The 17,225-nt window shown below is 41.1% G+C and overlaps 1 protein-coding gene across 1 annotated transcript in view; it reads right to left on the bottom strand.

Moving 5' to 3' along the window:
* Positions 1-17,225, bottom strand: part of LOC115055077 (sprouty-related, EVH1 domain-containing protein 2-like) — a 21,258-nt gene extending 4,033 nt beyond the window's left edge. Inside the window, exons 1-4 of the mRNA XM_029520526.1 lie at positions 17,022-17,225; positions 5,454-5,646; positions 5,176-5,344; positions 4,501-4,565 (exon numbers count right to left, since the gene is read on the bottom strand). Coding sequence (XP_029376386.1) covers positions 4,501-4,565; positions 5,176-5,344; positions 5,454-5,646; positions 17,022-17,047 — 453 coding nt within the window. The 5' untranslated portion in view covers positions 17,048-17,225. The remainder of the gene's footprint in view (positions 1-4,500; positions 4,566-5,175; positions 5,345-5,453; positions 5,647-17,021) is intronic.

The raw sequence follows: 17,225 nt of genomic DNA, 5'->3' as shown, positions 1-17,225 counted from the left end.
GCTTGATAAAAACAAACCAATGGCACCATCACCTCTTGAAATCATGTTTCCCATGAAGGGGAGACGAAGACAATAGCTTTTCACAGGGTAAGGTATAGCTCATGCTTCAGGTGTGGTTGGTGGCGTGATTCTGTTATAGGAAGTCTACTGGCTGCAAACGCTGTTTTTGCAGTATCACCTTATTTTGGCCTCGCCCCTGAGTCCTCCTCATTCTCTTTCCTCCCCCAGCAACCTGTCCTCCTTCCCTCAATCTCACTTTCGACACATTCCACCTTTCCCTCTGTGTGTGTGTGTGTGAACAGTATCCTGTCCCCCTTCCGCTAAATGCTGTCAGGGCTCTCCTCCAACTCAAACCTTGGCCAGACACTAGTCATTTGGGCCGCTGTGGTGTGGTGCGCAGACAAGATTTCAGACAGGCACACTGGGGGTCAGCCACTGTGCGGCATTGCAGTAGGTCAGCTGATAGGCGGCTCAGGACTTCTCTTATATCAATGTGTCATTTGAGTAATGTGTGCTTAAAGCTTATGGATGAATCTTTATTAAAGATGAATGTGACCCCCTGGAAAAGGAGCCGCTGTTTTTATGAGAGAAACAGAACTGACTCTGTCTGGAGGGGAGCAATGATAAGATTTTTGTTAAGAATAATCTCTGCTGTACTTGCTTTAACGCCACCGATCGTGGCTTATAGTGTGGAAAAAGAAACATTGTGCATGCAAACCCCTTTTTGTATTTATTTAATCCTGCTTTAAGACCCATATAGAGTCAACAAGAATCACAAAAACTTGTATCAACGGTCAACAAGTTTGTACGCCAAAGAAAAGTTGGCTGAATTTTACATGCTCATCTGTTGCCAGCAGCTTGCAGCAGCTCAGACGCTTTTGTGCTCCCCATTTGTCTGTGCTGATGTGGTTTCACTTCTTGAAGCAAAAAAACTAAATAAAAACAATTTCACCTGAAAACCATAAAGAGCTAAAGAGCTTAACTCCCGCTACTCAAATGTTTCCTAATAAAAGCAATGGTGTTACTTTGTATGGTCTGTGGGTTGAATTGATATTTTGAACATATTCAGAAAAAAGAAAGGACAAGAATCAATCAAAAGTGAATGTAATCTAACAAAACAATGCCCCAAAATTGGTTGATGGTCTTGAGTTATTTATCATTACTTTTCTCCCATGGCCAAGGTCAGGCGAAGAGTTTACACTTGAAATCCTAGCAAACATTTCACCACATGTGACATTCCAGCAAATCTAAAACCAGTTCTATGAATTAAATTCTAGACTGACATGACCCACATCTTATATCTGTCTGTCTGTCCGTCTACAGAATCTATCCCTATTATATCCTGCTCCCCACATGGAAACCACCATGCTGAGAATTTCCCCCAGCTTTCTTACAAAGCCCTCAGAGCGGCTGGCCAAAAATAACATAAAATGCTGCCTCCGCTCCTGCCCCCCCCCCATAGAAGACATTACCAGGAGGAGGAGCCTGTGCAGTTTAAAACCAGTCCGACTCTGGCCTCCACGGCTGCAACTAATTCAAAACACAGACCAGACTTTCTGCTGCAAGCACAAACAGCACGAGAGGGCTTGAAGACAGCAGAGTTGAGGGGGAGAGTTTATATTTCAGGACATCCTCTATATACTTTGGCCCAAGGCTGGGCAGAGGGCATTTCAAGTTATTTTTTGACACAAAACATGCCCCGACTCAAAGCTTGGGAGGATTCATCCTTCAACAGGCCCGTCTTGCTCTCCTGGGATGAGCCTAGAATTGCTTCAATAGCTTTCACTCCCCCTGTTGTGAATGAGCCAAAATAGAGGCAGAGAAGGGAGATGTGCTGAAGGCAGGGACAGAGGAAGGGTTGGGTTAAGTTTAGGTTTGGTGAAAGAAGCATAATTTTGGAAAGTATGTCCATCCTAGACCCCCGCACCCCCCTAAGCCTGCCTTGAAAACTGCACTGCCATTGCTAACTTTAGGTAAGGTCATTAGCACAGACTGAGAGGAAAACGATGAGTAAACAAGGAGTCCATCAATTTATCTTATGATTGTTAACCTGTGACTTTAGTGCCATGGCTGTTAAGTTTGACATGTGGCTGCTTGGTTGTGCCTTAGGTTCGCAAATCCTCTCTTCACCTTTTCCTACAGCTAAGACAAAAGGTGAAACTTCGGTTTCATATATTACTCAATGCTCATAGGGGAAGGTCACACATTCAGACAGAAGACAGCAGAAAAGTCAAGAAGTCAAGGCAAAAATGCTAATTCGGACAGTGGATTTCATCTGCCAAGAGTGGAAATCCAGACAAGAACTATTCATGGCCCATAGTCGTCGATCAAAAGTGTTCGGACATACTGCGCTAACGGTGGCGTTGTTTGGTCGTCATTTACAGCTTGTTGTAAACCAACCCAGTGTGACTGTGAGAATCCAAGACCTGAGACGACTTGTACCTTTAAGGTCCTATTCAACCTGAACCTCTGGCTGTAGTTTTGCTTGAATTTATCCATTATTGACGTTTATCCTGCTAGGCCAATGCAGCACATTGACTATGCATTCTTTCAAACCTCAAACTTTTGCAACACATGATGAGGCGTTGCAATCAGATTTAAAAACATTAGGAAAATTGGCAGGCTATCCATTTAACCTTTTCCCTGAGTTTTTGGATAACACAGCACAGGTTACTTATTGCTCTCTTGCAGGTGCATAATGCGTGGGCATGGCTGCAGGTGCTTGGCCGCAATAGTTGTTGCGAGTTCAAGTGCATTTTTGTAAAAGCAGCGATGAGACATTGTGCTGGGACCCCCGAGAGATTGTATCCTGACCCCAGTGAGCCATCCAAGGTTAGGCTGACTTAAAAATGGCTAAAATAGAAACATGAGTACTGTCTTGCCATTCCTTCTGTTTTTAAAGGAACAACATGCCGGCATTGCTTTGCATTTGTTGCACTGGACACTTGCACTTTGCTCCACACTCCTACTCATGTGTTTGTGTGTGTCTCTGCGGTGGCTGTACACTCCTAGCAGAGCACCTATTAGTCTTGGCCCTTACAGACAGCTCAAGTCAAAGATGAACCACGAGGCACTTCCTCTCGTAAATCACCAGCCCTGCACTAAGCTGGGAAACAGCTGCTTGCTGCTAGTTTGGTGTCTGCTCTCTTTTTCAACTTGGAGAGTGGAGTGGGTGGGTGGTGGGGGGGATGTGGGGGAGGTCACCAGGAGAGAGGGAGGTGGTGGAATACAGGAAGTGACCTATTGACCTTGCTGCTGTCCCTGGTGTCAGGTTACAGGGTGAGGGGGAGGGGTCCTCCAGGCTAACTTAAGGTGGAGAGACCCTGACACACAAACACTACTCACACTTCACACACTAGCGACAGCATGTGCAAGAGGAATACTTTTTGGAAAACTTTATGCTAGATGGATGAAACAAAGTCAGTTTTATGATGTTTTGGAAGTACTGGGATCTTTGGGGCTCTAGACTAATAACTTGTTCAGTCTGCTCTGGAAGCACACTTCACTCGAGGGCCTGGAACCTCCATTTCAGTGCTACAAATTGGACACATTGAACAAGTGAAAGTCTAAATTCACCGACAGTTGCAGACAGATTTCAAATAGCACAGCCAACGTTCAGTGGCACTGTACTGTTTGGGGTGGCTTGACTAAGGCTGCGGTTGTGCGTGTGTGTGTGGTTTTTTTTTTTTTTGAATGACATGACCTTGGTTTGCCGGAGTTCTCAGCATGAAGTCCAGTTTTTGCTGGCGAGCAGCATCATCTGACATGGCCTATTTGTTTTGTTTACCTCACAATCACTATGAGCGAAGAGAAGGGAAACTCTTACCCAGAGTATCAAAAAACTCTACATGGACATGGATGTGTTAGCCTCCTCTCTGAAGCATATTTAACTGTCTCACCAGTGAAAGAAGCAACTTCTCCAGCAAACCCCCCTGGAGTTTTCTCAGCACAGGGTTGCCTTTGGTCTTATTGCCCATAAACACTGGAGGCACAACGGCACTGACTGTGAATTGAACCTTGAAATAACATCCTGGTGCTGCCCATAGCGACTCAAGTCTCCAAAATTCCCAATCTGAGGAAACTCAGTTCAGCTTTATTCTCATGTCCTCTGACGCACAAGAGTGACATCCTGGAGTCAACCAGTCATCATCACTTTGTTTCACTTCGGAAACACGGAGTTGTTGTGTTTTCTTTTTTTTTCACTTCAGTTCAACTGTATAAAACAACATCAAAGGAGGCTGAGGTCAATCTTAAAATCACCGTGAACAGTTTTAATGTTCTGTGTATAACTAATGATATGTGGACATGACCTTAAAAACACTGGCCTGAAAATGAACTACAGTTTATTCCAACGTCCTTTTTTTTCTGGATGTGTTTCCCTCAGATATTTTACAGCTACTTTTTCCTGATGGCATATTCTGTCAGGTGTAGCACATAGATCTGTCTCTGCAACCTATATTTACAAGTGTGACAGCACATGAATGTAGGTTACATGCTTACAGTGAAGACGTCGTCGTCACCGAGCTCGCCCTCATTCTGGAGTGCTGTTGAGGAGGTTGTGGAGCCTGCAAAGTATGAAACAGGAGCGCGTTTTAAATCTCAGAGATCAGTCTTTTTGCTGGAGGATGAGTTCATGAAGTAACCCTTGACCCTCATCCACTGACAACAACAGTTCACAGATATTGCAGTGATGCAAGAAAAATTTGGGTGTCCTGTCTGTCAACACTGTCAACAAGTGAAATACACCTCAGTGAAGTTTAGAGCTACCATTACTGCTTCATGCATCTATAAACCCAAAGTCACTTTCAATAAAGCTGGTAAAAAAGACTGTCATGGAAAATTTGTTGCTTTTTCACAGAACTCAGTTTTGGCTAGAAACAAATTTGTATTTGAGCCTGCTGATGCAACTCAGCACTGATACCATGTCAGCGGCTGCTGCCTGCACATTTATTGGCTTATTGAAATCTTTTTAAAAAACAAGTCTCCTCATTTTACATTCATATCCTGCTTTGGATTAAATCTTATAGCTGTACTTGCATGTTTTAGCCAGAACTATGACCTTATGACACCATCTGCTATATCCAGTCTGCTGGGGCTGTAATTTCTCTGACAGATCTTTATCCTGACAATGTGTCCAGCTATATTAATATAGAGCAGCACAGCACCACAGCGTACCTTCAGCCAGATCCTCGATAGCTTTCCGTACCCCTCTGTCGAAAGCTCTGGCATCGGCTGGACTCTGGAAGGACAGGCCACACCTCCTGTCCTCCACCTTCCAGTGATGAAACGTGGGTGTTGCTATGGTGTACACCAGGTCCTTCCTCAATGGACAATCTAGGATAACCTATTTGTCCAGAACACACAGTACAGTCACAATGTGGACGACATTTGTCCTCTTCTTGCATGAGCTTTGATGTACTTTCTTGATGTTCATTCCTGTGTGTGCATATTACCTGTTTATCCCGGAGCCGCTCGCCACGGATGAGGAACTGGGAGGTGCTGGAGGCCGGAATGTGCGCCAACTCAGGCGGGAGGAGTCGGCACACCCCCACCCTGCTCAGAGCTCCCCCATCCTGGGCCAGCCAGCCGCCACTGGAGTCGTCCCTCGTCATCACCACCGCTTTCACACGCACGATGTAGCTGTCACTGGACAGAGAGAGGGAGAAGGGGGAGGGAGAGAGAAGGCCTTATTAAAATAAAAACCACAATGTATGTCTGATTTATATAAACTGGGAGTTGAACATTTTCAGAATGTTCCATTACTTGATTTATGTACAATTTAGGACTACAGGGGCTAGAAAAATATAAGACTTTGTCAATCTAATTTTTGTAGTAAAACTAAAATGCTACTGAAGGCTAATCCAGGCCAATCAATTGATCCATGGGGTCTTACAGCAAGAAATGAAAATGTTTTGTCATTAATTTTAGACTTTCATTTTGCAACGCATGTTAATTATTGGCATTGGCATTCAACTACAAACTTCCACCCATCCATTTTTTCCACTCACACACAAAAAAAAAAAAAAAAAAAAAAATACTTGAAGCACACATATTGTTTAGAGAGGCTACTGGGTGGGGAAGTGAAAATGTGTACCATAAGCTTGGAAATAATATTTTTAATGCAACAGAAAAACTCTTCCTTCGGCAGCGGCTATCATTGTGCCCTGACCTCAGGTCATGAAACTGTACAATGCTGTAAGCTTAAACTTTTACGAAAGAGTAAAAAGGCTGGTTAATTCCACAGCCATTTCATTTGGAGCTGGATTCACACATTGGCAGAATGTTTGAGGGCGTCTTAAGTCACGACTCTGCCTGGTGGAGGTGGGCGATGTCGCACCGGGCCAAATCAGTATGAAACCACACACACTCAAACTTTCATGTAAATGCTTATGCTTTATTATCTTTGGTGTTGTTCAAGACTTCCTCTAATTAAGGGCTTGACCAACAGAAACTTAATCCTAGTGTTTTTTTGTTGTTATTTTTGTTTTTTTTTTTAAATCAGAGGCCAGCTGGGTATATTTCCTTGTATTAACTTGAGAAATATCTTGGCTCTGAAGAACTAAAATCTTCTGAGGTGAAGCTATTTTGTCAAAAAACTTTAAATTTCTTTTATGAAAATTGCCAGATGATAAGTGCTCTGTTGCTCCAAACAAGGAAAATGATCTGCTGTTAACCCATTGCAGATGTATTGATTTTCACGTTTATATCAGACAATGAATTGCAAAAAGCAGTAATAGATATGGTGAAGCAGTGTCACCATCCTATAGTTTGTCCATTTTTTATGATATTTGATGCTTATCGATGGTGTGTGCTCGAGCTTTTAGAATCTCTTTATTGGTCACAGTGTTATAATTAATAAGTCACACACAAAATGACCAGCTTCTTAAATAGACTGAACATGAGGGTATCTTTTTGCCTGATGACAGTAACTTCAATCCAAAAACTATCGTGCACACACAGCACTGGATTGAAGCAACATCGGGAAGACAATACTGCTGCAGTTTAGTCTATGTAAAATAATATGTGAGCAAAAAAAAAGTCACTAGTTTTCAAATAGCCTAAAACAATGATAGTAAAAGCAGATATTCTCAGCAAGAATTATGACAACCACCATCCTCACAGGGACATGGTCGCAATCCACATAAATGATCTGACAATAACAGGATGTAACTGTGTATTTCCCAAGTGTGTGTGTGTGTGTGTGTGTGTGTGTGTGTGTCAGTGAGAGAGCGAGAGAGAGAGAGAAAGCGAGAGAAGCAGAGTGGGAGTGAATGAGAGAGGTGTTGTATAATTAGCTTAGAGACAGTCCCAAGGATTTGATGTACGAACACACACACACACACACACACACACACCTACACACACACATACACACAGGTGGCAAAACTGGTTCACTAGCTTCCACCCACACACATTCATAAAACTGACTGAATGACAGACTGACCGACAGCAGACAAACAGCTTGTACAGAAAAGCAACCACAATCCACTTGTGTGTGTTGTACAGACACACACAAGTGTCAAGATATCAAAGATAAGTTTAATGACTATTTCCAATGAAATTAGATTAATAAAGAGGTGACGTTGACCTATATACAATAACTAGAAGAGTACAGTTCCAGACTCTTAACTCGACATTTTATTTGCTGTGCCAACCCACAGTGAGAGGATGTAAATAGTCATTCAGGTTCTTCTTTGTCACGTGGAAAACTTGAATAACAAGAACAGATAGAAATAGAAATAGAAATTCTAATTCGACATGTCAATGATTTATTTATGAGGGGAATTATTTTGATCTATACAACAAAGATAAATGTTTGGCTGCTATCATTGGCAAATTTATCTGGGTTGAAACTATTGATCAGTGATGATGTGTGTGGGGGTTTTTTTTGTGTGCATTTTTTTCATTTTGGCTGTGCTAAAAATGTGGTTTAGTTGTGCAGAAGAATTACCCTGACAGAAGAAATACTTTCCAACTGTGAGTATCTTTTGTGTGTTTGGATAATATTGGTACCTAGTCTGGTCTTGCTACCTTTTTTCTCATATATGATTGCTGTTATAGTAAATAGACTACTAAAAAGACATTACAAATGTATTTTTGTCTGGGTGAACATGCTACATTGTGACCATTTTCTGTAAGCATCAAGTGGGCTAGGCCAGCAATTTCTGATGTCCAGGCAGGTATCCACCTATAGATAGTGTCCAAATAAGAACATTTCATCTGCCGGTGAATTACAACTTGTATATTAAAAGGACCGCAGTTGCTCAACATGACTTGAATGCATGTGCAACATACACAAACGAAACAGTACAACCAGGCCACTCACATACAGAAATAACACAAAATTCTGTACTATATAAGCACATGTGCTTTAAGATACACGATACCAGCTATCAGCTCTCTGAGATGAACTTGTCACATTTTGGGCTGTCTTGTGACCCGTGTTTAGAGCCCCGTCTGCCGACAGGCCCTGTAATCTGTGGCTGGAACACACAGACAGCCACAAACAGCAGCAACGTGCTACTTTAATACACTTGGGAGTGACCACACATTCTGGCATAAATACACACAGACGCACACATACAGTACATTTGGGAGCTGTGAATCTAAATCTGTCCACACGAATGTTGCACGAGGTACTGATGCTGAAAATGGACTGTGACGCTTACCTTCAGCAAATGTTGTTATATTTCATACATACAATATTCAAATGTATACACATACTCCCTTAAAAAACTGTAGATGATGATGTTTGACTAAAAAGGTGTTATATGATACATTTAAGGCTGGGAATGCATTTCAAAGCCTCTTACAAGTGGAATAAGGGTGTAAAATGTTGCACCAAAAGTGGAGCAATGATTCAGTTAAGAAGAAAGAATATGGGGAGAATTAAACCCCTTATTGATAAGGAAGGGGCGACTGATTCATGAATCACATCCTCCTTTCATATAATATAAAGTGTGAACAAGCAGGTCAAAAGTGCAGGGTGTGTCTGGCTCCCACCTCCTTAGAAACGCTGCCAGCCAAACCTTTTGCCTAGCAAACATTCAAACCAGCTTGTGGTTAGCTTCCTCAGAATGTTTTTTTTTATGTGTGTGTACATGACTTACAAACTCCTCCAATTAGCGTAGGCAGCATAAAATACAATGACAGAATGATTAGTATTATGAAGTGGCTTTAAATGGGATACATTAGCACCTTCTTAAAATAGCATTGAATTAGGAAATTGCTAATCCAGCAGATGCAGAGCTGCATTAGTTTTCATTTGGGCCAACACTAGGCTAATATTCTACCTGCTTGTAGCTCTGTTTTGGCCTCCACCTTCTGATCAGACATATGCTTTGAGGTGATAGTTCACTGTGAGCAACCTCTTTCAAAAACAAGTCTTTTGTTTTGTGAAATAAAACAAATAAAAAATAAATTTTATCTTGCCTCTAATGTGAAATAAATCCCCCTCTTGTTTAATACTGTTTAGGTTACATCTGCCATTATCTTTAAAAATGAACCAAATGATTGTCTCCCTTTGTCTTCTAAATGAGGTTGAGGCGTTTTTATATCACACTATCTTGTACCAGAGATCCGCTTGGTTCCTGTGTTTCATACAGTTAGGCAGTCATTTAAGGTGCTTATTTCTGGCTGCTGGCACTCACCTTGTAAACAAGTCTAAATGATAATCAGGAAATGAGCTGCGGGCGGAGTGCACACCTGTAGATCCCCTGCCAAGCCATGATAGTGCTCTGTCAATGAACCATTAAATTCCATCTGTTAATTTTGTTTGCCTGTAAGCCACGTCAACATTGACATTCAGGCTATATTGACTATCAGAACACCACCAAATTGTAGATGAATGTAAAATGAATTATTTAAATACAGAATTTTAGAGAAAACTATTAATATAGCAGCTGGATTCTGCAACTGCCGGATGTAGTCTGTGTGTCACAATTTTGCAATAAAACAGTAAAGGGGGCTGGGAAGCAGGCTGGTTATCAGGTCTGGAATCCAGCTCATGTGTGACAGATAAAAGGGTCAGTGAGGGCAGCCCAGCCATGTGTGATAAGGGCGGCTATACTTCCTCTGATAAGGAATGACTGGCCGCACCTCTGCCTGATCAACAGAACCGCACACAGAACTCACGCAGAGGAGCCGCCTCTCCGTGGAGCCACACACACAGCACATGCTCTGTCATCAGAAAGTGGCTGAAAGGTGCTTCACCATAATGACTGGTGGTTTGGTTTGTTTTTTCCTGACAGTGTTTCATTGGACAGGCTGATACTTCTGATACTAGGGTGACAGTAATGTCATATAGACAAACGGCTTATCAAATGTTTTTGCTCCCAAAATACCAAGCAGATGCCAACTCCGTCTACTCAAGTGTAAAGATTTTGTAGACATTCTCAGTTTCACTTCAATATTATTCTACCATCTCTTTATATATTACCACTAACCATCTGTGAAAGCTAACTTTCAACTTGACTAACTTCATGTTTGTGACCTTTATTGGCTACAAAATTGGCTTTAGGAATATCTAATTTTCCTTTTTTTCCTGATGAAAATGTTAAGTTTTTGTTAGAAACAAGATAAATGCAAAACAGATATCGCTGCATTTGAGGTTGAGCATGTATAGTTCGCATATAGCATGAGCTTATACTGCAGCCTATACAGGGGCAAGTATTCATCACTCCATATTTAATTTGGCCTCCAGTGTAGTGCTTCAAAATCTGTCATTCTGCTAAGCTTTCTAATATTTTTTCATTTCTGATTTAAATTAAGGTTACAACAATCACATTTTGCGGAATACAACTTGATCCTTATAAATTATTTTACACAGAGGGATTCATCTAAAGGCAATATTTTTTTAAAAACAGTGACATCCTAAAGATTTTTTTTCGGTAAATTCAAATATGATAATGAATGAGGGAGATAGAAACAGAGCATGTGTGTTGGGGTGAAGGGAGTTCATTTGCAACTATTGACATTGGAGGCTGCTGGGGGTAAATTTGATCGGCTTTCTGCCAATCAACTGTAGTTACATGAAGCACTCACGTGTTTGGCCAGCTAAAAACTTGAGCTGCTGTTGTTAGTGACTATGAGTGTGTCAGGTGACGTGAGAGAGAGGTCACCAATATGGAGAGGAGCGCTCACAAAAAACATCCCATACCCAACTGACCAATCACAATGGGAGCTTGAGTCTAAAACAGTGTCAGTTTGGTTAATTCTTTCACAGTGAATGAAAAATTCCCCCAACAGACTGACTCAATTAGTCTACAACTTAGGGGAAAATTTACACATATGAAATTATGAGCAAAGCAAAGCCTAAAAATCACACTAAACCAACTCTAATAAATTTGTGAGCCTTGATTACAATAGGATACTGCAAAGTGTTTGCTACAAAAACAACTGTGAGCAAATATTCAGAGCTAAATTGTGATACATCTTCACTATTTTCAAGGGGAAGCCTTCCTGCCTAAGATGATGGCTTCCTTTTGGAAGACTGATTAGACCAAACTGAAAATAAGCTGCTAGGTTCTAAACCTCTTACAGGCAACAGAAAAGCCAACCAAGACTCTCTGTAATGCTTTATATCCTCTTTTACTGTGTTACACTTACTCGATTGGGTCAAATGTAAATGTCAAAGGGCTTTCTAATGTTCTCTCCAGATGTGATTGATGCACACCACAATGTAACCTCAGTGTTTTTGATCAGGTGGCCCTGGTTTACATAAACTGTCAGATGTCAATGGTTTATCTTGTCATTGGGCAGTCAGTAGTCCAACTCCAGGACACCGAACCAACTTAAAAGCACTTTGCATAATGAACACAAGGAAGTCTGTAGCCTTAGGGCTTCCCTTGTCTAAGTATGCATTTACCATCACACATGATGGGCTGCAATGTTTCCTGGTGTTATTTGCTCTCAGTTTTAAAGAGCCTATTATGTGTTGCTGGAATACTTTCATAAGATGAAAACATGAAGTTGCCAAGATGCATTAATTTCAACTAATTACTGACAGGGAACTGAGTGTGGGGCAACATGTATAAACCTATCAGAGTGGGTGAGATTGCCAAAATGGCCAAAGCTGCTTAAGAGAGGTCAACGATTAACCAAATAAATGGAAGACTGATACTGGCTTCTATGTTCCAGGAATAAATAAGTCATGTGAACATAGTTATACGACAATAAAATATTGTCTAATAGTGACTGTGATCAGACTCAAATCCAAATGAAAAGATTACTTTTGTTTTAAACGTAATATGTTGAGGAAAATTGACATAAGTGGGTGATGAGCTTTATTATAGCAGCTACTGACAAATGAAACAGGATAATCAACTGGATCAAGCTATCGTTTAATGCACAGTATAGTAGTATGAGTCTACATAATGACTGCCATACATTACATCTAACAAAATGGACTGTACACGTTGACTCATGTCAAGTACAAAGTTGAACTTGCTTAGGAAGTGAAAGTTCACAGAGTTCATTTACTGCAGAGCTTCCAGGCCATTCATATACAGAGAGCTTCAATAGATCAGACTAGAGGATTGTTGTACAATTGGTATGACAAGGCAAAAGCACACGACAGTGAAATGAATGAAAATTTAAGCTATTATAATCTTGGTCATCCAGTCAGCTGATGAGCAGAGATGAATAAATAAATATATATATATATATATATATATAAAAAAAAAGAAACAAAAAAACAAAAATAAATAAATAAATAAATAAATAAATAAAAAAAAATACAGGAAAACAATCCAGGTCCATTGTTTGCTCTTCAGATATAAACAGCTCAGGCCATTATATAAAGGCTCCAGATAGCAACCAGTGATGAGCTTCTCTGTAAAACACAGGAAACACTGTGAACGACGAACTGTCCCACATGATGTGTGTGTGTCTGTGTGTGTCATACCAGAATGAGAGAGAGACAGAGAAATGGCAAGGGTCGGTGAAGGAAGTTAATTTGTGTACTTGGACTATGTGGCTGTGTACTCCTTGCTTGTGCCGTGTGTGCGTGTACACAATGTATTTGCGTGTGTGTGTGTGTGAGACATGTAACACCATAACACCATATGTCATGTTAATTATGTGTTCCACGCATATCACCATATAGACTTTTATTCAGTTGTACCCACTCTAATGGACTATCACTGTAATTCTACAAAAAAAAAAAAAAAAAAAAAAAAAAGAGCACCGTGCCAATCTTGGAATTTGCTTGACATATATTGCTGTCTGAGGATTACTATGTTTCTGTCCATTCTCTGTATTGTTTTAAATGTAATTCTTTTAAAACTAAAATCATATAGTTGGCAAAAAAGTGGTATAAAATAGAAGTTAAGTTGCCACATACAGTCCTCTCACTTTTTAAACCAATACTATCTTAAGGATTAGTACTTTTGTGTACTCTTTTTACAGTGCATGCAATCACTGTGTAAATAAAACACAAGTTAGATAGTCACAGATAGTTTGACAGTAAATAATCTGTCAGCAGTACACGAAAACAACAACAGGAAATGTGTGTCTCTTCACCTCACCGCAGAAGGGACAGTTAGAGGAAAAAAAAAATGCTTCTCTTTTTCAATCGATCAGTCTTTTCACACACACATAGAACTAACAGATACATGCTACACAACCAAGACTGTTGTAATATATGAAAGAGAGGAGGAACTCACAGGAGCATGTTGGGGGAACGTTGGTATGAAACCAAACTATCTTACTTTCCACATACACCTAGTTTCATAAATGAAGAATTCAGAGGATCTCATGGAGGATTAGTCTTTTTACAGAAACCTTTGACAGTAAATAAATTATAGAACAGATGTTATTCTGCATCGTTTTGGCAATGAGCTTGTCCACTGTCCCGAAATTCCAAACCTGTCAGGATTATAGTAGTGTAAACAAATGCTGCTAACATAGAAAAGCATATGTGAGGAACAGAACAGTCCAGTGGAGGGAACATGCAGACCTGCTACCTCCTCACTGCTGTGCCAATTGATGAGTGCTTTTTGTTCAGGAATGGATTATATTTCGTTGCTAAGTTGACTTTAGCTGAATGTCACCGGGCATCTCCTGTCAGATACTGACTGTGCACATGCTGACCCTGCAGCACTACAAACCCGATCAATACATCCTCCGCAGAGTGTGTGTATGCGTGTGTGCCTGCAAGAGCTTGTCTATTTTTATAAAAGGCAATAAATATAGACAGGGCAAAATGGACAAACAGATGACACAAAGTCTACATTAGCTAACTTTAGGATGTATAGTAAAAAAAAACTATTTAAAAAATCTCAATCCGTATTCCTGTGTGCATACCTATGATACAATCTGTGTATTATAGGCTCATACAAATTGCATGTGGCTGTATGTATAATAATCATATCACTTACTAGTATCAACCTGCATATTAAGTCTGAATTTCATTGAACACGTAAGGCATCAAATGTGTGCATGTGACTCCATCTCCAAGATTCAACAACATACAGTGAGAAAAGTAGCTACATGATACAAGCTACAGAATCAAACATAAAACTGCACTGCTACACCTTATAACTTGACACAAGAGAAATAAAAGGTATGTGACTTTTACGCAACACATCTGCGTTAATCCCACAACAGGCTTTTATTGCTGATAAGTAAACCACAAAAGAGAAATTAGCGTATTACTACAATCTGATTATTTAAGTCAAGTAATAAGACAATAAGCACATTTGCCTGTGCCATAGGAGCTGCACCAAAGAATTCCTATCAAAATCCCACCTGTACAAAGACACTGGTGAAAATTACTTCAACACACAAAATGACCAGCAATCAATTTATTTAAGTGGGCCATTGTTCACAACTAAAAATAATTTATAATAAAATGTATCTAGTGTTTTTTAATATCATAAAATTATACAATATCATCGTTTTCAAGTAAAACACTTCCATATAGCCCCGAATACGCCTTTTCTATGCAATCTCCTATTCTTTTAACTGTTAGCTAGCCAAGCTAAATCACATGAGACAGAAGGTAGCAGGTCAGTCGTAGATTATTCTATTTAATTCAATATAATAACAGCCTGAAAGTGGTCACAATTATGAAGATGTAAAAATTTTTAGGACAGCCCAGTTTGGATATTAATCAGCTAAGTAGAACAAGGAGATAAACAGATAACAGATATTCGTCTGCCAAGTGTTAATAGTAGCATTTCTGATGACAGTTTCTGGGAAGGTTTGAAATTTCACTAGTACCAATTTAACTTGGTAATTAAAGTGTATCAAACCCCCAAAGGTAATTTAGTTGGCAATACAGCCATTGATTACAGCTATCAACAAGTTTTATCGCATTCCTGTAAGCTATATTATTGATTAAAAAAAGCTTTTATTGTGACTAAAAGGGTCGGCCATTTTTTTCTGTTGTTTTTGCACTTGTGGTGGGCGTGGTCCAATTTGCATACTAAGCTAAGAGTTAAGAACTGAACGTCGTCACCATGGAAACGCTTTCTCGTCCGGAAATGGGGGACAGTTAAAAATTCAGGGTTCACGCAGCAGTTTTATATTTTGTGGCTCAGAACAAAACCATAAAGATTTCAGAGACCAGCAGCAGTGAATACAGGGAACGTTGCGACTATTTCAGGAGGTAGCAGACATCGAACCGTGACCCGAAGGTTAGTATGCTAACCCAGCTAGCCCTTCTTCGCTATCACTAACCGGGGACACGCTATAGCTCCTCCTCCTTTGTGTCTCCGCCGGACCGGGGGGCAGATACGACACACGGGCTCTCTGCACGCTGGCTCCGCTGAGCCGGGTAAGGCCAACAGGCATGAATGGGGAAGCTGAAGGTTAGAGGGCTTTTATGAATGAGCCGGCGTCACGCCATCGCAACACAAACACCCCCTCCGGTGCCCTTCGCCCTCCTACCCCAGCCGACTGAGGGCTGCGAGGCAGGCATTCCTCCCGAGCGCAGCACCGTGCAGTCTGACTGGGAAGTTGTGGATATAAGCTAATCGAGCTATTAAAAGATGAACTAGCCATTTAAATAGGATTTAAATAGTTCTGGTGTGCTTCCTCGTATGTCTGGAAATTTTCATTTCAGCCTTAAAGGTTTAGTTTAGACCACAGTCTATGGCCTATTCAAGTTTGTTCAACAACAATGGACTATGAATGCAACTACGGTTCTTTTTCAGTAAGGCCGATTTTAAGCTCCAAGCGCCCCTATTCAGGCCTATCGGTGCCGCATAAACAGGTCTGTGGGCCTCGATATCGTGCAGCTCGAAATTAAACATATTTCGAAAGAAGCAACAGCACGACCCAGAAGCCTGACAGAAACAGAAACGGTTAAACGCGAGTTTATGAGGCTTGATTCTCAGAGAAACAGACCAGTGTGTTTTTTAGGGCAACCAGTCGTTTACAATCGGTATTTTTTTTTTTATGAATGGAGCGCGACAGGCTATGCAAATGAGGGCGATTGAGAAAGAGATGGCGGATGAGGCATATCGGATATCTCATATCCTGTGAGACTTCCCCCTTCGGTTGGAAGCAAACACACAGATGTGGCCAAACAACGAGGCGACACTGCCTCCGTGAACGCTTCTGCTTCTTTCCTGCGTGAAGCCGCCGCCGTTTGCGTGTTTTTCTTTTAAACGTGTAACTTCGGGGCGCGTTTGAGTTTTTAAGTTACACTGCAACAGGCCTGCTCCCTCGCTTTAGATTCTTTCAGAAAATGTTTCCGATCCACCCACGCTTATTCCCCTCCTCCTCCTCCTCCTCATCTTCTCTTTTCTCTCTCGCATTCTCCAGACTAGTCCACACCAACGTGGGGGCCCTAAGAAAACGTCTTCCACGCCACTGTCAATGCATTGCTCCACAGCACCAAGCACACGAGCCCATCGAGCGAATAAGAATAAAAACACAGGCAGACTATACGTGAAATGCAGCTTTGGACGTTGAGCTGAGGGCTGCACATTCCACCAAGTTGCCCCAGTCTGCAACTCTGCGAAAAAAGCACGAGAGAGAAACGGATAGAGGAATCTTAGGGACACGGTACTTACTCGTTTGGGTGTGTTTCTTCTATCATTTTCTCGTTTCACCTCAGGTATTGGACCAAGGCGGTTGCATACTTTTCGCTCGTCATTCTTTCGCCGTGGCTCCTCCGATTCTGTCTCCAATTCCGCATAAATCCCCTGCGCCTTTGTGCGAGAGTCGGCTCTTTGGTTTGCCTTCTACTGGCTGTGCCTCCGTCTTCTTTTCCTCAC

Source organism: Echeneis naucrates, chromosome 15 (genome assembly GCF_900963305.1).
Source record: "Echeneis naucrates chromosome 15, fEcheNa1.1, whole genome shotgun sequence".
NCBI lineage: Eukaryota > Metazoa > Chordata > Actinopteri > Carangiformes > Echeneidae > Echeneis > Echeneis naucrates.
The sequence above is the reverse complement of the archived record's forward strand: the minus strand, read 5'-3'. Positions and strand labels throughout refer to the sequence as shown.